Source organism: Ptychodera flava, chromosome 1 (assembly GCF_041260155.1).
Source record: "Ptychodera flava strain L36383 chromosome 1, AS_Pfla_20210202, whole genome shotgun sequence".
Taxonomy (NCBI): domain Eukaryota; kingdom Metazoa; phylum Hemichordata; class Enteropneusta; family Ptychoderidae; genus Ptychodera; species Ptychodera flava.
The window spans coordinates 32,971,336-32,995,753 of NC_091928.1; the positions used below are offsets into that span (position 1 = coordinate 32,971,336).

The following is a 24,418-nucleotide window of genomic DNA, read 5'->3' on the forward strand; positions in this document are numbered from 1 at the left end:
AAGAATGCATGACAGTGCTCAGAAATGCCTTCATTTAAACACACCCCCACCCCCACCCCCCCCTTTGCCCAGGGAACCTGGTTGCACACAGAAAGCTAACCGCCTACTTTTCTGAATTTTCCGCCTACTTCAAAATTTTTTGAGAACCCTGGGTATACAGGTTTCCATAGATGAACTAATGATATTTATTGAAATAATGATGAAATCTGCAATTTTGAATTTTTGGGGCAATTTTTCCCATTTTTGGTCAAAAATGCATTTCTCAAAAGTATTTGTCTAACAGCTTTGAAATTTCCCTTGGTATACAGGTTTCTATAGAGAAACTAAATTTGATCTTTTGAAATTATGATGAAATCTGCAATTTTTATTTTGGGGGGCAATTGTTGCCATTTTAGGTCAAAAAATTTATTCTCAAAAATTACTCATCAGATAGCTTCGGTTGACATGTTCTTAGGGATGATCCTATGTGATACATTCAAAGTATGATGAAATCTTCAATTGTGTATTTTTGCAGCTTATTTTAGCCACTTTTTTCTGGCCACTGCATTGAGCTATCAAAGATTTCCACCTTCTTCATCAACATGTGTCAAAAATAGTTATTCTCTACATAAACACAGCGGAGCTATATCGGCCGCCAGGTCGCTTGTTCCCTTTACCTAAGAGTATCTCGGATTTCCCCTAATTCAAATGTATGTCATCCTTCACAATTAACTACTGCCAGACATCTTACATGTATTTATAGACCCGGTACTTTCCAGTAGTCTGTGGTGGCATGTGAACTTTCTGTCATGGCTGACAGGTAAACAGATGTATCTAGTGTCAACAAACTTACACCAAGGCCCATTTTGGTACTGTTTTAGAAATTCAGCCCAACATAAATCCTGTATGCTAGGGATAAACATGGAGACATTCAAGTCAGTCAGGCTTGAAATTTGCAATCATATTAAATTTTGATTTTCATTTGAACTAAGACCTATTTATTTATTTACTTATTTATTTACTTATTAGTTTATTTTCACCTGTAATGCATTCAAGATAAATTCTGCTTTTTTTATCATTCATAAAATTTAGATCTGCAGGGTGTTACTACAGTAGACGTAGAGATTTAAAAAAAATTTTGAATTGAATGAATAAGCTCACAAAATTATGAAATATATCAGTCTTTGAATAAATCAACCTATGCCCGCTTTATCACTAATTATCTACAACTCATGTTCTGTGTTGATGACCCCTGACCTTAGCGCGATCAATATGCCACAGCACAGCTGTGTATTCACAACTCTCGAGGAACATGTTTTCTAATTTTTGGGACAAGTTGTGCATCTATACCGGTGCTGGCTTGTGGCAAAGGTACAGAAGTAATAGTAAATAATATAATCTCTAATAGTCTACAATTCAAAAAATTCCTCCTTTTATCCACACAAGTAAATGATCTCGCTAAGTCCATGCATTTTGATTAATTGTGCATTTTATATTGTTTTGTTGTTGAGCAGAATTGCCATAATAATATTTGCCAATAAAAGCCCCGTCACATATGACTCATTGACTGTTTATCTTATAAAGCATTTGAATAGGTGCAGTACTAGCCTATGGTGGCAGGTGACTCCCTGACCCAGTTTCTCACCCTAATCAAAATAACCTACTAGACACAGAATGTGACTGAAAACAAAACTAGTCTTTTCTTTACAAGACTCCAACAGATGTCTTCAGTATTTAGCTGACAGAAGGAAGTTTCAACCTTTCACCTAAAAAGTCTCTGCAACAAGTACCGGTATGGTTCATAATTTGACATTTACTTGGTATTTTATAGCAAATTGTGAGGATTCAAATAGCTGAGCAACAGTTTCTAAGAGGAATTTTCAATGATATTTGCAATGAAGATTGGCTTGAATGAGGGCTAACTGCCATTAAGTGTGTAATTTCATAGAAATGCAAGTATGGTACATTTGCAAGTCTTTGAAGTTTGGAAATGTAGTTTTCTTTAACTGTAGCTGTGATTCAAATCAAATAAAAATTAGGAGGAAATTTGTGAACAAAATATTACTCATTGTGCTCAACATGGATTTTGAGTTAACAACAAATCTATGCTTTGGAGTTGATAGCAATGGTACACTTGCTAATTTCATTTTAATTTTAAAAAATCTGGCCTTGTCAACCTTTATGAAATCATGCACTGAAATTTTAATAAATCCACAGTTTAAAAGCATGTACACATACCTTTTGCCAAAGCCAGTGAAAATGCTTGTAAAATTGTTTGATTTCAAGGGATTTAAAAGTACTGATTTACCGTTTGTACATGTACAGATTTTCATGTGCCCTACAAAGTGTTTTTTTAAACATTGATAAGTTTCAACCACTGCAGCACAGACATTTTAAAGACCTACGGTACCAGTACCTGTACCGGTATTAAAGAGCTACTGGTACCTTGTGAAGTGTAAATGGCAGGTGTTTAAATAGATCCATCTACTACAGTGGGATCAATTTTTATTTTGTACATGTATACATGTACATGTAATGTTTATACCGTATGTTTTGCTTTGTATGGTCAGCCCAAAAACACATCTTAAAGGTTAGTAAAATATTTTCATAATTTTTATTTATAAATATTTTTACATTTTCAGCATGCTTATAGAGAATGGAAGTGTACAGTCCTTGATTTTGAAGTACCAGGCAGAGATTTTGAAACTTGAAGAAATTTCCACCTTGATTTAAGTTTGCAAATGTCAGCTTAATTGCATCAGATTCAGGTGAGTTTACTGAAATCAGTCCAATCCACACAAAATAACTTGTCCTTGTCCCTGAAAATGTTCTCCCACATTATATCACATTTTTAGTTAAATTTTGATCGTATATGAGGAAAGTAATTCAGTGCTTCATTTTATAGCTCTGCCATCAACAACACTTACAATGTAACTTATCAGATGTACCATGTACATGTAATTGGTAGTGGCATTTCTCATCCATCTTCTGTTGCTTGACTTCAATTTTTTATTGTTATGCAGAACTTCTCACAAATTGCCTCTCCTGGTGTTGTTTTAACAGTACCGTACTAACGACTCATTACTCCTGACAGTGGCTTAATTAAGATAAATTGCAGATGTAAATTTAAAATATGTCGTTTTCTCATCATTTTTATACATCTTTGTCCTTTCAATGGATATCAAATAGCCATTAGACTTTGAGTGTACGGTAGGTTAACATATGTACTAGTAGTCACTCAGTTTCAATTAAAATGCATTATCTGTATGAGATATTTCCTCATGTTTGGGGGAAGATATATTATTTTCTGAAACAGTTTCAATAGCTTCCACATGTGCTTGTAGATGCACACAGATACTGTAGAGCTGTTCCTGTTTGTGTTCAAGTTATGACGAAATTTGCATATATGTAAATTTTTAGAGTTTTTTTACTGAAATATTTTCCTCTGCAACCTCTTAGTGTGATTGCCCTAAATTTGGTCAGTGGATTATGTTCTGATGTGAAAAAATGATCAGGTGATTATCTGATCTCACATTTAAATTTTCAGGATGAACACGTGGTCAAAACAAGGTTTTCTATTACTCTATCATTTCAAAGTTAGTTTCAACAGTCATGGGAATGATTTTGTACTGATGTTTCAAACTTACAGTGAGAAGAGCTTGTATTATATGTAGTGTTTTTTGTTGAATTAACTCAGTTTTGGTTGTTTTTACTGAAACCACTGGTCTGATAGCCTTCACATTTTTGGTAAAGTACCGGTATTTAGAGATGACAACTAGTGTGTTGTGATTGGAACAAATAAATCAAGGAAATTTGCATTTATAACATTATACTCTGCTGAAGAAAGAAAGACGTACAATAATTGATTGTGTTTTCATCAGATGACAAAGGCAGTCTTAAAGTTTTGTTCATTATGATATTTTAACACAATTAAAAGTGTACTTCCCAGTTGGCTGCAATTCAATATATTGTATTTATGTCCTGTCCCATTTCACCTTTTCACCTCTCTGTGCCTGGTTTACATGTCCACACTCATGATCTGAAACAAAGTGACTTTGGTTGATGCACAGAGAAGGAGTGAAAAGGAGTCATTAGGAATATCCATTGAGTAGATATGGTGAGCCAAACTCTGCTATACGGTACACCTATCATATTTGTGTACTTGAATGTGATCTGTTTGCAATCACGCAATGAATTCAGGGGTATGGTAGTTTCAATGATGCTCAGACAAGCAGTTGCAGGAGTATTGATACATGTACAATGATTTGAGCATATACCTAAGATACTGTAGGTCACACACAGTGTAATATGTGGACATGTACTTTACATTTTATACATACAGCACCAGTATACTAATTAACTGACATTATGTGATCTTTTAACTGCAGTTAAAATCTGGAATTATCATACATTGATTGCAGTCAGCCTTTTTGAAAAAATATTGGTGTTTGTTTCCTGGCAGTATGTGAAATTTATTAGTTTCAGTGTACCTGTATAACAGAACCCAACCTTTAGACTTGATGAGTCATCATTTATGTAGGATGGGGTTAGACTGACATATTGTTGCCCACGCAACATCAGCAAAGTAGTGCATCTTGTGGAGATGTTTCTGTGTTGGAGAGGCTGGTCTCTAATTTCCATTGGGAATTTCCAAGCAATTTTATGACCGAGTATTTGAGTTTCAAGGCATATTATAATTGATTTGACTATGGTGAATTGCATAATTGCAGTTTTTAACTGTGATGTGTATGTGCAGGCTAGAAGGCAACAAATCTGATCACATAATAGCACACAGCCCCCTGATCCTACGTATTATTGAAACATATGAAGTTGCACTGATTCTCTCATGAAACATTTTTCTCTTAAAATGACAAAACACAATGACAACACGGAGTCAAATCTATACAAGTATACCAGTGGTCATCATGGAGATAAAAATATTGCAATTCCTGAGATGTACTCTTGATTCATGCATCTGTAGACATTACCAGTATGGTAAATGTTGAAAGAAAATCTGCTCCTGAGAAACAAAAATAAAATTAATCTAATTGTAGACAAACTGAAAATGGCATGCAAAGGTGATCCAATCTATAAACTTTGGTGATATATAGCATTTGATTAATTGTCCTGAGATACATGTAGCACAAGTGCAGAAAAATATCAATATTTCTTTTAATATTATTTTTTTAACCAATGCATATAGATTAAATATGACTTACCAATCAATGTACCAGTATGCACTTTTGCACATACATGATACAGTGTACCGGTACTGGTAGTGATCACTTTGACATGTATTAAAAATGCCTATTATTTAACTGCATCTGCTTTTGTTACCTGTACATGTATTTTTAGCTCATATTTGGTTTTATATTTAATACATGTATTTCAATAACATCCTCTAGTGTCAAAAACATGGAAATGCAATACCAGACTGAGTGCATTGTTCAGAATGTGTATATTTATAGCCTTCAAACTGTGTGAATCATCCATGCTTGAACTTTTAAACTTTAAGTTTATTTACTAGCCTGAGGTGGCATGTTAGAAATCTATGAGTATCACAAACTCCCCCTAATTCAAATGTATGTTATCCATATAGCATTAATTATCGCCAGACAGCATATTTATACACCTGGTACTTTACTTCCAGTAGTCTGTGGTGGCATGTCATGTGACATGTGAACTTTCTGTCTGCAGGGTGTGTCGACAAGGAGATTTTGAAATGTGGGTCACCCCTCTGTTGTTTGCGAGCAATCTATTTATACCAGGATGTTAATAACCAAACAAAAAGAAAACATCTTTCACAAGAAAAGAATACACATATTTGTTATGTACATGTAAACTGACCCTCTGATTTTCCAAACTGTATGTGGAGAACAGTGACTGGCAGTGTTGACTGATGTGATGGCTGGTGTTCACAAACTTAAACCATACTTGTTTTGGAGATTCCAGGGTGCCTATTAAAACATGGGGACAGGCAAATCTGATTCTAAATAAAAGTTATACATGGAAGAATCTAACCTTAATCATGCAATATGCTGTATTATGCATTTGCGATAACTACATTTCTCCATAATCTCATTGCTTTGTTGATAGACCTGTCATGAATGATAGCAGCAGTCACAGGTGCATACCAGTACTGCTCAAGTACCTGTATTTTGGTAATAATTGCAATAGCAGATATTAATGCACATATTAATTAGTGTTACATGTATTTCGCCAGAGAAAAATTCACACCATAATTTTTCAGCCCCTGTGATACAATCAGCATAAATTTTGATTTTCATATGATTTAATACATATTATATTTATTTATTAATTTATTCATTTATTTATTTATCTATACATGTATCAGTGTTCGCGGTGACTTTTTTCTCCTCGCGTACGGCATACGCATTAGTCTGCTAAAATTGCGTAATGGCTGGATTTGAGTGTGTAATTTCACTTCCGCACTCGATTGATGAAAAAACTGACTGCAAAATACAATGTGCCGTTGAATAAACCTACACTACATATTCGGATTGTACGATGTAACATTATTTTAATGAAAACAGTTTAACGAACAACTTGAACAATGTTGAAACGTAACAGCGAAGGGTATACATGCAACCGTCAAAACACATCGGGCAACCCAAAAGTTAGAGTTATGGCAGCTTATCCAGACACTTCTGCAGTGTTCAAAATTTATCGGGATTCCGACGAGCTCTACGGATGAATCATTTTTTTCACAGACTCGTAGAGCAAAGTTGAAAGAAAACAGATTTGTCTGCTTTGACGCTATGCTGCATGTGTGCTTGATCAAAATTTGGAAACAGCGAGATGCCATGATCGTGCACGGTTGGCATTTATATAATTTGTCGCAACATTTCTGTCAATCACTCACTTTGTGTCATAAGTTTCAGAAACTATCGCTCACCTGAAAATTAGCAACGTAATTCATAGGTACAGCTGACATGATAACATGCCTAACGCGATAACGTGTGAACTACGATGCCGATTTTTAGACAACGCCCAGAGAATCCGAAACTTTCCACACAAAATGAGCGATTGACAGAAATGTGTTGCAACAAATTTCGTCTGGTTGTCGCCTAAGCTCAGTTGTTTGGAGTGCTTTCGGTGTTATCCTTTGCGTATAGAAAACGCATAACAATGAAAAAAATGCGTAGAGACTCAATTTCAATGCGTAAATACGCACAATTTTTGCGTAATCGCGAACTCTGCATGTATGTATGTATTTTTTCCTGTAATGCATAAAAAAATTAATTTTGCTTTGGTTCATTCATAAAATTTAGGTCTGCGGGAGTTAACAGTAGTTATGCACATATCGGTAGATTTACAAAAAGTTTAAAATAGAACGAAAAACCCTAGAAAATGTTGAGATACCAAGAAATAGATAATAAGATTCATATTTGTCTAATTTTTCATGTTTTATGCGTAAATATGCTGATTTTATGTTGCCTCCTGAGAACTTTTGCTCACAAGCATGAACATTCAATTTGAAAAATTTATACCGGTATTAAACTATATTAACGTTAAGAATGATGAGTCAAGGAGTCACACTTTTCTTTGCTATTTGCATAGTTCTTCCTGAATGGGGCTTTTTATACAAGTACATTTGTCCTGGAACTACATGTAGCTTTTAATATACAACAGTGCTGTGGCATATCGATTGCACTTGGGTCAGGGGTCCTTGCCACAGAACCGCTGCAAGCTAACCAATGGGCTTTTTCGGTAGTTTATTATGACACTGATCGTTGTTGCTGATTTAGCTCGCAAAATTATGAATCAAGAGGCTTTGACAAAATCAACCTACAGGTACCTGCTTTATCACTGACTGTACATGCAACTCACTTTTTCTGGCCGGCATTTTTGTCCCGGGGGGCCAATCAATACATGTACATATATGCTACAACACCGCTGATTATTCACAGCTATCATGGAACCTGTTTTCTACCGGTATTTTAGGAACTACCGGTACATGTAGCTGTGCATTTGTACTTGCTATTAGTGAAGGTGCATAACTTATTGAAATAATATATTATCTCCAAACAGTGAGTCCCTCTTCTTATTACAGCAGTCCACACATGCAAATGATCTGAGAAAGCAGTTGAATTGGTTTATTTACCACTTGCCTACTGTATGGTGGCAGGTCATCCACTGACACTGTTTGTCAATTCAATCAGAATCATTTACCGTACATAGACTGAAAACAAAACTAATGTAGTTCTTTCTTGACAAGACTCTAACAGATGTTTTCATCATTCATGTGTCTGCAGCACAGACATTTAAAAAAGACCTACTAATTGGAAACAATCAATATTTGTACATATTTGTACAGCTATCTATGGTTGGCACAAGAACATTGTATGTTTTAAAGGTTGGTGAAAATTTTTTAATATTTTTTTTCATATATTATTTTACATTTTTAGCATGGATGTGCAGAGTCTTTAGTTTTTGAAGTGCCAGGCAGAGAAGACTGAAACTTAGAGAAATTTTAGAAATAACGCCACCCTAAATGAACTTTACAAAATGTCAGCTTTTGCATCAGATTCAGGTGAGTTTACTGAAATCAACCAAATCCATACATATAAATTGCCCTTGTCCCCAAAAATGTTAACTTTGCATTAAATCATATTTTTTGTAAATTTTTTATCGTATTATGTGTTTTGTTATTCATTGCTTCCTTTTTAGTTCCTCCATAAACAACACTAAACATCTTTTTTCATTCAGTTTCTGTTGCCTGGCTTCAATATATTTAATTGTTATGCGGAAGTCGTTTCAAACTGCTTGTCCTGTTGCTGTTTAGTACTACTGGTACACGTAACTACTCATTCCTCCTGATTTGAAGATGTAAATTAAAAATACTCTCTCAGTTTTCTTTATCTTCACAATGGGTATCAAACAACTCTGAGATTTGGAGTTTAGCTAATTATGTATCAGTAGTCACTCAGTTTTGATTGAAATACATATTTGTATGAGATTTTTCCTTGTGTTTTGGGGAAGGTAGATTTTTCTCTGAAACAGTGTTCCAACAGCTTTTACGTGTGTTTTGTAGATGCTTAGGGATAAACTGTTGTAGATTATGTTCACCTCATGAGGAAATTTGCATATGTAAATTTTAGAGTCTTTTGGCTGAAATATTTCTCCTCTGTCACCTCTTAGTCTGATTGCCTAAAATTTGGTCAGTGGATTATGGTCTGATGTGAAAAAAATATCAGGTGATGTTCTCACATGTAAATTTTAAGGATAAATATCAAGCCAAGGTTTTCTGTCATTCTATCATTACTTTTCAAATTTAGTTTCTACATTCATAGGGATAATTTTGGACTGATTTTTTGCTCACGTGTTCAGACACGTGAGCATATGTCGCAGCGATGTCTGTCTGTCTGTCTGTCTGTCTGTCTGTCTGTCTGTGTGTCTGTCTGTCTGTTGGTCCGATATCTCAAAAACGGCTTATCAGATCAGAATCAAATCTGGTACATAGATTCAGTTAGCAAATGCCAAGAACTGATTAGTTTTTGGTGGGTGTAGCTTGCATACTTTTTGCTAATTTGCATAATTAATGATTTTAGAAGAAAAAAAAAACGGATATTGAAAACAACTGCACTCAATTTGATGAGATTTGGTACAAATGTTGATCACACAAGATACCGGTATATCATCAGTGGGAACCATTCAGGGATGACATGAAAGATAGTTGCCAATTTGCATATTTAATGAACTTTTCTAATTAGGGATATATATATGATTTGACTTGATCAAAATTCTTCAGCCAATTCCTAATTTGCATTTTCAATGATCTTTTCTAATTAGGGATATATACTGGGATTTACTTGATCAAAGTTGGCAAAACATGCTATGTACATTGATGATTATTCGAGGTTAAAACAATATCGAAAGTCATTTCACATTTTCATATCAGCTAATTTTATAATTTGCATATCTAATGAGCTTTCACAGTTCGGCATATATGGCTTGAAGGACTTGGCTAAAGGTAATTACACTTGCTATACAAAGTGGTGGTGCAATGACAGCAGTCAAAGAACTTTAATATTTTTGTTTCAGCTAATTACATATTTGTATACTTCATGATCTTTTAGAGTTAATCTGCTGTGAATATTGTTCATTATGTTGATCATAATACTTTCAATGAAGTTGCAAACATGTGGCAAAGGTTCAAATTTACACATAACTGCAATAATAATGAAACACGTGAGCATTTTCAGTTCATATCTGGTTACAACTTACAGTGAGAAGAGCTTGCATAATATGTGGGTTTTTTTGGTGAATCAACTCATTTTTTGTCGTTTTCTCTGAAACCACTGGTCCCATAACCTTTGCATCTTATTTTAAAGTATAGAGATGATAACGTAGCATATTCTGATTCAAATAAATAAATCAGGAAATTTACATTACATGTATACATTGTGTGTTGGGTTTTCATATAAATTTGCCAAAGTTTCATCATACCAGTATTGTTTGGTTTTGAATGTACCGTACATGTATCTACAAATTAGAAACAAAATCAAGAGAAAGTGTAAATTAAACACTGTCAGATAATTTTGCCATGATAAAACATCAACAATATTGTCTGCCAGGTCGCACGTAGTTGCATATTAACCCTGTCACAACGATGATTTCGCCTAAACTGATGGCTACAAATGGTAGATGTGGACCTGTTTATAGGGAACTAGGGTAAATAGGGGTAGGGCTGGATCACATGTGTAGACCAATGTCTGTGGGCAATTGTAAATACACACACTTGTAGTCTGGTACCAGTATGTAGACTTCCTCATGTACACTGTGTGATATTCTGCATAATTTCTGCTCATCCTATCAGTGAGGCTACGGCTTGATGTACATTAGTGATTTGAGCATTTATTGTAGTATGATCTGCATGTAATGTTACAGTTCAGCATCATGATCTGTTTCATTGTGCTCTTCACAGGTTCATACTGTGCAGTATTTGCATGCAATAAGTGGTCAGAAGAGGTTGACAGAGTTGCAATAGGCAATCAGACGCTTACCACTACCTTGGCTAGTCTGGGAATACAAACATTTTCCACAAGGCTGACAATCAAAGCAGAAGATTTCACTCTTGATGAAAAAACTGGTGTCTACCTCGTTAATGCTCAGGAACATAAAACTAAGGGCCTACACAACAAAACTCCATCCATTGACTGGCTTTCTGTATACAGCAGTAGTTTGTATGGGCAACTGTATAATGGTTCAATGCCAAGGATTGGTTTGATAGTTGCACATCAGGCAATGGGAGCTGACAAGCAACTGGTGGCTGCAGGGATGGCACTTAAGACTGCTGATTGGTCGCCGTTCAAAATTCATGCTCATAAACCATGACATTCCTGAAGATTTCGGTGACTACAAGCTTGAACAGAAAGCATACCATGCTGCAGAGATGGCAGATGTTGTGTTGTCGGTCGGCCCAGAGGTGTACAGTCATTTTCAGAATAAGTACCAAAGTCTACGCAGACAAGTTCCACATTTTTGCTATTATCCACCAACGTCAGAGCAATTCACCAGTATACAAGTGAAGAATTACGACAGTGGTGTGAATCAAATTTTGACAATCTGTAATGTTCAGTCTGAGAGGGATTTCTCCAGATATGATGTGATTGCCGTGGCAATGGGTAAAGTCGGTGACAACTTCAGCCATCATTATGACAAGGTACCAAAATGGAACTTATACGGTGTCAACAGTGAAGTGGCTGAAAGCTTCAGAAAGCACCTTCTGAAAAAATCAAAGTGTGGTCAACTGCAGATCAACATTGCTGCAGCTGTGTCACTTAAAGAACTGAAAACTGTCATCCAGCAGAGTATTTTGCTCGTTGCCCCAGAAAAGAAAGATCCCTTCAACTACGCAGCGTATCTGGCAATGCAAGCCGGCCTGCCCGTCCTGGTACCAAGCTGTTCTGGTATTGTTAAGTTCCTAGCAAAGCTCTTCAAAACTGACGACTACAACAGCTATTGCGGTGTGGAAACTGGACTCTATGCGACCACTGAAACCTCAGATGGTTCAAAGTGGGCTGAGAAGATCACACAGCGAATTGTTCAGAAGGACATTGCCTTCAAGAAAGCAAGGAAGTTGAAAGCTGATCTGATTGAATGTAAAGAATTGGCAGAATCAAAGAATCAATTTGTAGATCTCTGGTTCAAGGCTGCAGGTGAGAACAGTAGTATACATTAGGAACATATACCGGTATACTGTAGCTGTTGTACGGTATGCTATGCGGCAAGTTAAACAAATCTTAACAGTTCAAAGTGATGTATATTCATTACTTCAATAAAGTTTGTGTGTGATGTGTGATAGTGAGCGTACAAGCATGAGTGCTTCTGAACTCTACAGCCTGTGGAGGGGTCTCAGCCAGAAAAATGTAACAACTTACCGGTTATTGAACCACTCTTTTTGAGAGTGGGGATTTGGCCAAGCGATTTTGTCTGTTGCTTCTCCGCTAGGTGATTGATACCGTAGGTTGTGGGTTTGAACGCGACTGAAAACACTGTATTGTCGATATATTGGAAAAATTATTTGAATGAATTTAAATTATCAATTCATTATACTCATAGATTCAATTGGCATGGATGAATCAACCCCGCCGACAGCTGCTAAGACAAGTAGAAAACGAAATTCCACAGGGGAGAGGAAGAAAGAACTGATTCCAGAGGCAACTACAGGAAGATCTGTTCACAATCTGGCTCGCAGTAACACAGAGAGCAGTATTAGGACATCCCTTGAGCAGGAGAGACAAGATGGTGCTGTGCCTGCCAAACAAAGAAAATCTATCAGTGGGCCGATTGGTAGCGCAAGAAATGGTTCATCATCAAATGTGGTGAGTGTACCGGTGTCTGCAGAAAGCAGTAGTGCCCAGGAGGGCATGCCCAGGGGACATGTACATGGAGGTTCGAACATGGGCAACAGGGGAGGTATACCAAGTCGAAGGCGCACAGACAGTTTAACAAGATCCCTCCGTGACATCTCTATGGATTCCTTGGAAAACAGTGTTTGTGTTGATGAGTCACCGATGGAAATACCAGAAGACCAGGTGACATACTTTGAATTACTCTCGTTACTCAACTTCAGACTTTCGGTAGACAAACCCTCTGTGTGTACATGTACGTGTGCTCTTCATTGCAAGTCAAATTAGACAAAATGAAAATCACAATACCAGTTGCAACAGATAATTTTATCATTGTTGCAACTTTGTGATATCAAGTGTAGTAAGCTAGACTTATTTCTCAACATAAACGCGCCTGAACTTTATGTACAAGAGAATCTAAAGTTAATGAGAAAATGAAGAAAAATACCCAATACTCTACAAAAGCCTTTCTTTCTCAAGCTAAGACTAAGGGTATGTAAACATGCTCTTATTTAAAATCTTTTCATCCATGGTGGTGTCAGTATAATCATTCTTCGGATGTATCAAATATTTTTCCTTGATTGGTTTGCTTTTTGTGTTTTGTTCTGTGAGAGCTTGTTGGAATACATGTACACCTGTTCAGAAACATTTACAGTATCATATTTTTTTTCGTTTACTTTAGGAAGACAGAATTTTGCCTATGACTCATAAGACTCGCGTGTGGGCAGACAAGTTAGAAAGGCTGCAAGTTTTCCCCAACAACCAATGTACTCTATTGAACAGTATTTCATTAGGAGGGAAGATAAAAATTTGTGAGAAAACTGGCAGAGAATTCCAGATTGCAACTGGGTAAGATAAGTTTATGATGTACACTTTATTAATCCTGTAAGCAGTTATTCACATCATATCTTTCATGGAATTTGATCGATATCGTTTGCACACCACATGTTACAGCTCCATTAAATCTTCCTTTTCAAGAGTTTCCATTAATTTTGTTTAAATTTGTGAAGAACATGTACATTTTCTTGCTCTACTCTCAATGCCCTAAAGGTAGTGTTCAGCTTGTCAATCATAGCCCTGTACGAATGAAATTTGTGATATTATTATTGACATCTGAATTGCAGTCTTGACTTACATTCATATGCCAACATTAATATCACAGGTAATACCGGTATAATGCTTTATCTTTGGATGATTATAAATTTGCATTTCTGCAAAATGGAGGGAGAAAAACAATATAATATGCTTGTTTTAAAATAAAAGTCAATTGTTGCACAAACTATCATCATGATCAAAATGTTACAGTTTATTGTGCCAGTTGTGCGAGGTAGAGCAGATGAACTTCAAGCCCAGCAGTGTGAAAGACAGAATGATACAGTATATTCATGTCATTTCTTTTCTACATGTGTGTGACTGGCGTGTGTATGACTGATATGATCATAGTTCTCTGGGTAACCAACTTTCCAATTTTTTCAACAGATCCTATGGTACCCGGGTATTTTTGGGATATGACATGACCAATAACCAGGGAGTAGCTGTAAAACGCATTGACAGTTCGATGTCAAACATAATAGACAAGGAAAAAATGGTATTGAGAAGTCCTAATCTGTGTCTTGGCAATATTGTCAAGTGTCATGTGAGTATCGGCCAGTAGACGTTAAACCGTACATTATCATATACCTCAAGCTACATGTAAATTCCTGTGTAGCGCTATGAGTAAAAAAACTCACATTTGTGTTATAATTTGTCATATCACGTCCGGCGTCCGGGCATAATGTGTCCAAATATTGGCAAGAGATTAGAGCGCATTTCAGAACTAGCTTCATTGTTGTTCATAGATATGTTGCTAACAGTAAATGTTTCATTCATAAACAAAGGCGGTGCATTCTGATACAACAACTTCACACAGTGAAACCGTGCCTTAACTCTTGTAACAACAGCAACTTGTGTTGTAATGTCGACAAGCATTTACTTTGCTAATAAACAGGTAAAATCCATTTTCACATTTGCTTTACCCTGTAGGACATTATTGAAACAGAGCAGTATGTGTATATAGTACTGGAATTGTGTGAGAGAACACTCAAGGAACACATCAAACATTTGAAGAAAGATGGAAAGCTAGCAGAAGCAGCCAAGAAGTTAGTACATGACATTCTCAAGGGCTTGAAAGCTCTTCACAACCATGATCCCATCATTGTACACAGAGACCTAAAGGTGATTCACTAGATATCACACTTTTAAAAGCTTGTTACAGATCAGCTGAGTGGGATGAAAAAGCATCAGCTGAAGACCATTCCATCATCACTTTGAAAATTGTACAAATATTTTAGGGCTAAAAATTACAATATAATCTTAAAAGCCATATGATAGAAGTCTACTTATCATATTAGTTTTGTTATTAGTAAAAGACTGCTATCATTGTAAGATTGCCAGAAATACCTGAAATTTTAATAATGCATACATGTATCTTTACTTTTTGTGGTACATTTTATTTGTTATTGAGATCTTAATTAATTTTTCACTGAGGTCTAATCTTGTTTTGTCAATTGTCACACTCACTGATACATTCAAAGTTTTAACTTTATGTTAACAGAATTGTAAAGTGTCAGCCAAAAGATCAATCAGCATTGTGCACCTGTAATTATGCTTTGCTCTTTTGTCCTCTCATTCCAATTTCTAGCCAGAGAATATTCTCATTGATTCAGAAGGCAATGCAAAAATCACAGACTTTGGTATCAGCCGATGCATTGATACAGGAACTAGCACTTACACAACCAGAGGAATAGGTAGGTGTACCGGTACTATATTTTGAAATACTGTGCCATGTACCCTTGCACTTCAGGCCATTTAATTCAAGGCATTGTGTCTTCGCTATAACTGTATATACCAGTAAAAAAAGACACTTTTGGTTACCTCACAAAGCAACAATTTCTTTGATAGTCCTCGTCAAAAAGTTGCCTTTGTTCCTGCCTTGTGTACAAACATATTGACTGAGCCATACTGCCTGCAATGTATTGATTTGCATGTAGAGAGAGATATTTTGACAGTGTATGATCAATGCTGAGATGATTTGCTCACTTTTGCCTCTGATTTTCCTCTCTTAGGTACAATGTGTTGGCTGCCTACAGAGTTTTTACAGGCACTGGTTGAAGACCAGGATGAGTGTGATGGAAATAAGGCATCAGACAGTGGTATTGAAGAAAACAATGACAAGATTAAATTCTGTTGGCGAAGTGATATTCAGGTAGGGTCAAATGAATTCACCAATGTGCGTGTCATTAACGGTGCAATTACATTCATAATCTCTTACTTTATTGTGTATACATGAGGAAGTTAAATCCATAAAATCATAGGGACAAAATATTATCTATCATAGAGTTCCTAGCAAGAGAACAGAAGAAACATGGGCTGTATTTAAACTTTTAGGGATGACTTAAGATTAGCGTTAAGGTGGAGCTGCATGTTGCCAACACATTTTTTTTCAAAGCAATATTTCTCATCAAAGATGACAAGGAAACCCCTCATACTATATATTTTCAAAAAGCAGAGACTCAAAAGTTTAGTATGGTAGCAGTAGTTTACTCGAAAGATGAGTTGGGTGTATATTTGGGGTAAAAAACCTCAATTTCGGTATTAATGATGAAAATTAATTTAAGTCAAAACCTTGACACTATTTTCTGAAATGTAATATTTAACTTGAAAGAAGGGAATATGTAGTAAAAAACCACTATTTTATATTGCATTATCTATCCTCATTCAAAAATGGCAAGGGTTGAAAAACTGACTTTCAAAAAAAGGTGATTAAAATCATGATTAGTAACATTCAAATGCCTCTTATTTAAAATGTATGAACGTTATTGCCAAACAAAATAGTCGTTTTTTTAAAGATCATTGAAGAATATAATGTGAAAATTTCAGAAAATTTGACCCAGCCAAAGTGGAGTTAAATTCTTTGGAAATTTTGAAATTAGGAGGAAAAAGAAGCCAGGAAATCGGGTGATTTGCATACATTTGCATAAATTAACACTTCTTTATCACAAAACTTACGACTACTTGACAAGCCCAAAGGTGAACCCCACCAACATTTTAATCTTGGGTTAACATATTAATTAAAATTGAATGAATATTTGTAAAAAGTGATTTTTGAGCAAAATATGCTGTGTTGGGTACAGCGCCCCCTTAATTCACTTTGGTAGCCGACTCAAATGGATTTCCATAGGGGCTCTATTAAAAGTGATAGTATGAGTGGACTCGCTGGGTTACTAGTCTTCAGTCAAACAAGCTAATTTTCATAACACTGATGACTAAAAAACACAAGAACTGGTGCCGTATACAGGAGATGCAAACAAATGCTAACGAGTTTCATCAAAGTTGTTTTGTAAAAGAAAAAAGGAACTGAGAAGTGATGTGTCATGATTCTATCAGTACCATTCCAGAAATGCTGATGTTGATTTACATGGTAATCTTGTTTATGCTGAAATTCTGGTCTGTAGGATGTAGTTCAGGCAAAACTGGTAAAACTTTGTGTTGTACTGGTACTACCCTTACCGAAATTTTAGGTCTCCCGCAAACTGTTACTGCAAATTTGCCGCAAGCTTTGCAGTAAATTTGCAGCAAACTACTTGCCGCAAATATGCGGGTGGTTCATTTTTCAGATGCAAATTAGGTTTCTTGTGAACTTGCTGCAAATATGCAGCAAACTCCCTGCCGCAACGTTGCTGCAACTCTTTGCAGCAAATTTGCGGCACAATCCTTGCAGCAAACTTGCGGCAAATTAATTGAATGTTACTGAAAATTTGCCGCAAACTCCATACAGCAAATTATTTTATTTGCGCTGACCATTGTTTCTCGTGAAACTGGTATTTCAGAGTTTAGTTGGATAAAACACATCTTGTGCTGTCCACAGTCCGCCAATATATAAATATTATTTATCCAACTAAACTCTGAAATACCAGTTTCACGAGAAACAACGGTCAGCGCAAATAAAGTTATTATAAACAAAAAGATGACAGAGAAAAAAAGTTAAATTCAATTGTGGTACAATTTATTTTATATGCCATGTTCATTTCATGCCACATAAGTGTCATGATCATGTCAAGATTTTCTTTTGACTTGAGAAGTTCATGTAACATTTACATTACTGTCAAAGGCTGCGATTTGGCTTTCTGTTCTCTGAATTTCTTGTCCCCTTTAGTATACCAGCAATGGATTCTGAAAAATATAAATCGTTCAGGGAAGAGTGTAAGTCTTTACCGTTTGACCAAACATTGTAAATTTCATGAAAGAAATCGATAATTATTTGAAAATGAGACAAAATCAAGTTGAAAAATTGAAGCAGAAAATGCATAAATATTCATGATCGAAATTAAATTAATAATGATTAAAATGTCCGACAGCGGACAACTCGCCGTATGTTGTTTACATACACGACGGCGACAATCTGCAAAAATCTCAGCACTTACTGTAAGTAACTGTTGTGAAACGAAAGTGAATTCAGTATGAATCAGTACTCAACGAAAATTTATCTATAGGTAAAGATTGCAATACAACGATTACAGAACATAATTATAGCGATCGACGTACAGACAAACAGTACATTGACTTACATTTCTGAACGGCTCGCAGACGCTGGACGATTCCCGGTCCGGTTGCAGGTCTCACCGTGCTGTGTGTAAAAACCGTACTCAGAAAATATAGTCGGCATCTTTACTGCCGCTCGCGTTCACAAATTTAGAACTCCGCCTGTCCGGTACTGTATACACGTTTTTACAACTATGTGATATCATTTGGTTGGCGATTCCATAGAAAGATCACGAAATTGTCCACTAGAAACTCCCTGCTCACGAGTACGCAGCCGACACTGGCCGATGGTACTAAAATCTAACTTCGCGCCGATCAAGCCTCATGACGATAACGGAAGTGCGATCTATAAATCATTACGCGATTGCTAATGTAGTCCCGTTTTTAAATGCTGGAATTGACTCTACATCTGCACCAATCCGTTATATTTTATACTTAATATAGCATTTAATTTATTAGTTTAATGAAAATGGTTATTCTATCATAGAAAGACTAAAAAGAGAGTAAAAATTCTTTCAGCACGAAGAATCAATATCAATGCGCGAACTGACCTTGATGAACCGTGACCGGAGAGTGTAAACATGTCGGCTGCTCGCAGCTGATACACAGGACGTGTTGGACGTTGGTGAAGCGGCGCTTTGAATTTTCGTACAGCGACTCGGGATGGAGTGTAATCCTAAACCTCAAATTTGTGCTCGGCAATATAACTCTAACGCTGAAAACATGGACAAAAGCCTTTTACCTCGACCCATGTTATCAGAAGGCGAGATTTTGTCAGCGGCATCAATGGGACAGACTTAGCTGTGGGTCCATAGCTGTGGTGTTTTCGGACGGGATTCCTGCCTTTTACGGGCTGGTTTTGACTTTTTACGATTTTAACCCCGCCACCACATTGCATTGCGTGCATTGTACGTACCGTATATACTATGTACTATATTGATGGGATTAATAGCTTGGAGCACAGCCACTACTCTGCTTGGAGGTAGTAGCGGAAATATTACTGTACAGATTTGCAGTAACAAAAGTCTACGACGTGTCCTTACAGACCATCATCAAACGCACATTTCGTTCGAAACTGTTTGCATTTTGGTATCATTCACAGAAAATACAGGGTGTAACTTGCAAGACAGACAAGTCCCTGTTTTAAAAATTTGTTTCCTAAAAATTCAGTTTTCGATCCAACCATAATTTACCCAACCGGATTGTCAAAGGGCACTTTTATTACATCATGTCACTACAGTATATACTATAGATGCACTCTATATCCATGCAATGCTTTCACCAGCATAACTGAAGCTGTTCATTATCTAGCATTACCAGTTATTATAATTTAAAAAGTGGATTGTCTGTTATGAAATAAATGAACATAAAATATAAATGAAAGATCAATTTTATGTTGCTTACACATGACTGGTCATGAAGTGCAACGGTACTCAGTGTGTAGTGTGTACTCCCTGGTAATGAAATAGTGGGAAATATGTCAATCCATGTGTTGCTGCATATTTGCAGCAAGTAATATGTTTTGCCGCCATATTTGCAGCAACTTGGTCGTTTACGGCAAATTTGCATAGCAACTTGGTCGTTTACGGCAAATTTGCTGCAAACTGACTTACGGGTTTGCGGGAGGGTCACATCTACCTGCAAACTTCTGCAACGCCTTCCTGCAAGCTATATGCTTGCTGCATATTTGCAGCAAACTTACGGCAAATTTGCAGTAGAAATAATTTTCGGTAAGGGTACAGTCATAGGGATATGAATTATTTACCATGATACCACTTTGTTGTCAATACATGTATGCGAGAAAATGATAATTTATGAGGTCATGTGTCTTTCTTTGATTCAAAGGTTGCAGGAATGGTGGTGTGTTTTACTCTTTCCGGTGGGCAGCATCCATTCGGAAATAATAAAACACTAATACAGTACAACATATGTAACGGAACGAGCACGCTGGAATGCATCACAGATCCTTTGGCAAAACATCTGATTTCATGGATGATCCGATCAGAACGCAAGGAGAGACCTTCAATAGATGAACTGTCAAGGTAACTATGAATTTCACTCTAACAACATGTGAAAAGAAATCAATGTTGAAAGTAGCACAGGGACCATTTTCCTTAAAAGACAAGTTGTGATGAATATCAAGCAAAATTATCAAATTTCATTGTAATGTGCTTGTCATAGAGCATTTTGCAGCTGCAGAGAGAGTCGCTGGATGATTGTATTTTGGAATAAAGAATCTTGAATTTAGTATTGAATAGTAGGTATTTCTGTTTGTGTTACAGACATCCATACTTCTGGGATATGTCAAAGCAACTGATGTTCCTGGTCTCTGTTGGCAAAGAGATCATCTCCTATGGCAGGTATGGAATGTATATAAATCATATATTCCATCAGTATATACACCTCATATAGAAGTATCATTGAGTGTTGTTATGTCAAGCTGACAATGTATAAAAATGTAGTTTTCAAATCGATGATTGATGAGAACAATCTATCAACTTGTCAAATCATGATTTCCTTTCTGCCCACCATACTCATGCTGACCATACTGGTACATCTGCCATCACACATTTTGTAAGGCATTGTCTTCTCACTCAGGGAATAGGTATTTTGTCAACAGAACATTCGATTATTTCTTTTGCAGTGGTAGTGACAGTGTGAAAACTACGATTGGCAGCAGAGAGCAGCTGTTGAAATATAAAAACTGGGTAAGTGTGGATTAAAAACTAACATAAGCATTTTTTTTTTCAATTCATCCTGATCAAAAAGGAATATTTTTCACAATAAAGAAATAAAAACTATATACTTAATTTCATTAAGTTTGATATAAATCCAATATGAAAAATAAGAATTGATGTTAAGATTTTCAGAACTTGAGTATCTATCAAGATGGTATATTTTGCTGTTTGCTTACACAAAGAGAAACATTGCATGTTACATATATTACAAGAAATGATATTCCCACTTCTCGCTGAAATTTCACTGCTTTAACATTTTTCTTCATAGAAGCAGAAAGTTAGCAGTACATTTGAACACTTGCTGCAGCCCACTGAGTTGACCGATTGTGTGACGGACCTTCTGAAGTTTGTGTCAAGGTGCTATTCTCAGAGGTAAGACAATTATTCAAATCTTCTCCACTGACGTACACAATTCTTCTATGATTAGTAAATATAGATTGGCCAGTATATGCATTTCAGTACATGTATAATTTACAGATGTATCTATCTTTCTCATGTGTATCATCTGGAAAAGACGTGTACATTTTCCAGATAAAATACATGTATGCATGTATGTCCTGGGAGTATGCACTGTACATGCATATCATGTGGATTATATACTTATGTATATATATTCATGATTATATTGTCTGCATTATGTACAAAACTTACGTGTATTTTTTTCTGGCTAATGTGCATAGGTATACATGTTTTATTGCTTACACAGCTGTCTGTATGTATTCATATGTATATTATTCCATGTATATTGTCAGGATAATGTACACACGATGTATGTTTCGTATTTGTCTAAAATAATATGATAAGTACCGGTACATGTATGTGTATCAGCCTGATAGTGATACATTTTTACGAATGCTGCATAGAAAATGTGTTGTCGTAATATACCTACTGTATGCATGTTACTTATATCATCTTGACAGTGCATCTAAGTTCTGTATCTATATTGTCTTTATATCTGCAAAGTTTTTTTCTGAGTTGGAAAAATTTGCATGTACCGTATACAACTACTCGCACAGCTCAACATCAGAAGTTTTCCGATTAGTGAGTAGATCTACGGTATGCAATGTATATAGCCAGGATAAGTGTAATTTAAAAAATGTGCAAGCACCAGTAAGTTGCAATTGTCACCACAGAAAGTACTGTAGTTATTAAGATTGAGAGAGGCTCTGTGAACACTTATAATAACACTTACAAGGCATCATTATATCCCCTTTCTCATTAGGGACAGCGAAGTCAATGCAGCTGGACATGAACAAATCATGAACGACATGAAACAGTTCCTCAGAGAGTTTCCTGATCTGCTGATCAATGTCTATGATGTCATTCATCAAACCAAGACTGTAGAAGGACAACAGATTGACACAAATGCTGATTGGACCAAAAGAGAAGGCTTGCAAAATTTCTTCACAGAAGCTGCATTCTAGTCTTTCAGAGTCAATGAATAGACATTCTGTGGTAGATATTGTCTCAGGGTTACTCTGATGAGAGTTTTAGTCTGTGTATGACTACTGTGTGTCAGAAAAGAGCCATTAATTCTTGCAGAGACTAATCATGTTTCAAAGTGCTAATTCTTTGTCAGATAATCTATTCAGTCTTTCACCTACACTGCCCATTGTGCCGTTCATGATTAGAATGTCTAATCATGTAAAAGAAAATTACATTGTACCAAATCTTTTAATTCTCAAAGACTGTCATATTTTATGCTACAAAGAAGGCAATACTTGTAGTCAATGAAATATGGCTTTCCTTTGCAGGTTTCTACTTTCATTATTGATACACTGAAATTAAATTTTAATGGAGTCACATTATTTGTCAAGCTTTCTCTTAAGACATCTCAGATGTATATGCACAAATATTGGTATCAACAAATACCTATATCAATACCAACTCTTCATCAGGTGTCCTTATTCATACAAATGTAGCCCTGTTTTTCACAAATTTAGTTCAGGGTCAGGACAAGCCCAGTAAGTTTTGAAAGTTTTCGTAAAACTTGTTATACATGCACTTTTTAAATGTAAACTTTGTCTTTTCTCATCATAGAATTGTCACTTTTACAAGTGTGTTATGATAAACAAAATATGAAAACTTATAGTACTGCAAAATGTGTTTTTATGTGATTTTGTATGTCCTTTGTTTTGTTGAAAACTGTATTCTAATCATGTGACTATTACCAGTAACCTTTCATTATTACCCTAAGGAGCCGTTCTTGTTTTGAATTGATACTATGGTATGCTGCATTGTCAAAAAATTACAAATAAAATGTGCTATGACACATTTTCAAAAATCCATTTCCAAAGACCAATTTTTACTCCCAAAGGATACAATTGTGATAATCGTTGAAAAATAAGAGTACATTAATCGTTATCAAGACTATGCATAGTTTCTATGATTATAAGATTAGAAATAAATGACTCTATAAAGAGAATATATTTTTAAAGCAGAGTATACATTTAATGAACTTTTGTCAAACAAAGGATCAGTGTCATGTATTTGAGATTGCATTATGCTTTGAGCAAGTGTAAATTGCTTTATAGAGGTTTTAGTTTTTGATGCAGTTTGTAACTTTATTTGAAATTTATTTTTTATGTTATATATTCTTTGTGCTACCACACAAAAAACATGAAAGATTCGTCAGTTTCAAAAAGATCGTTCAAAAACCTGCTCAAATTCTGAATAAACCATAAAAGTCTGTAGTCTGCACGTGCGGTATAAATTAGCAGCTGAACCTTCAAGATCACATTGACAGGGGACATAAATTTTGTTTACATGTAATGAATTCACAACTGCTGCTTTGTGTGTTTTTTGAAGGTCAGAATGTAGGCCATTTTAGTTTATATAAAGGTTTGAGTAGTTCAAGAATATTGTAATAACAACATTCAAGTTTTATATAATTCCGTGATTTTCTTTTATTTTCTAATAAAAGCCACTTTACATGACAATGGTACTGCTGTCATTGTTTTAAAGAGACCATAGAGTATCAGACACATATTCCTTTGAATCTGTTTTTTTTTTGTTTGAAATGGTGCAAGATGCCCCTGTATTGAATGTTTTGTGAGTGCTTCATCAGTGAATGTGTTCATTAGAAACGGCCATTTTTTGTTTATATACATGATGTTTGCATGAGTGACAAGGGACATTATGTTATAATATAATTGCTAATCTTTCATAAAAGAATAATAAGGAAATTAGCAAAATGAGAAAATTTGTGAAAAATGAATGGATTTTTCTGGTGAGTCTTTTTAGTCC

The 24,418-nt window shown here is 35.7% G+C and overlaps 1 protein-coding gene across 1 annotated transcript; it reads left to right on the forward strand.

Annotated features, from left to right (window-relative positions):
* Window positions 1–2,619: 2,619 nt before the first annotated feature.
* Window positions 2,620–24,152, forward strand: LOC139135533 (uncharacterized). The gene is made up of 14 exons (XM_070702973.1): window positions 2,620–2,747; window positions 8,409–8,533; window positions 10,928–12,161; window positions 12,565–13,040; window positions 13,537–13,703; window positions 14,334–14,490; window positions 14,877–15,068; window positions 15,535–15,640; window positions 15,959–16,098; window positions 20,280–20,476; window positions 20,717–20,794; window positions 21,079–21,142; window positions 21,441–21,544; window positions 22,395–24,152. The coding sequence occupies exons 3-14, from the start codon at window positions 11,321–11,323 to the stop codon at window positions 22,594–22,596; spliced, it is 2,724 nt and encodes a 907-aa protein (XP_070559074.1). The 5' UTR covers window positions 2,620–2,747; window positions 8,409–8,533; window positions 10,928–11,320; the 3' UTR covers window positions 22,597–24,152.
* Window positions 24,153–24,418: the final 266 nt, after the last annotated feature.

What these genes read in the sequence shown, in the direction of transcription:
- LOC139135533 (XM_070702973.1), top strand. Translation starts at nt 11,321, where the DNA reads ATGCTCATAAACCATGACATTCCTGAAGATTTCGGTGACTACAAGCTT. An exon ending in TTACACAACCAGAGGAATAG is followed by an intron (nt 15,641 to 15,958) that starts GTAGGTGTACCG and finishes TTCCTCTCTTAG; the next exon opens with GTACAATGTGTTGGCTGCCT. An exon ending in TGTTGAAATATAAAAACTGG is followed by an intron (nt 21,143 to 21,440) that starts GTAAGTGTGGAT and finishes TTTTCTTCATAG; the next exon opens with AAGCAGAAAGTTAGCAGTAC.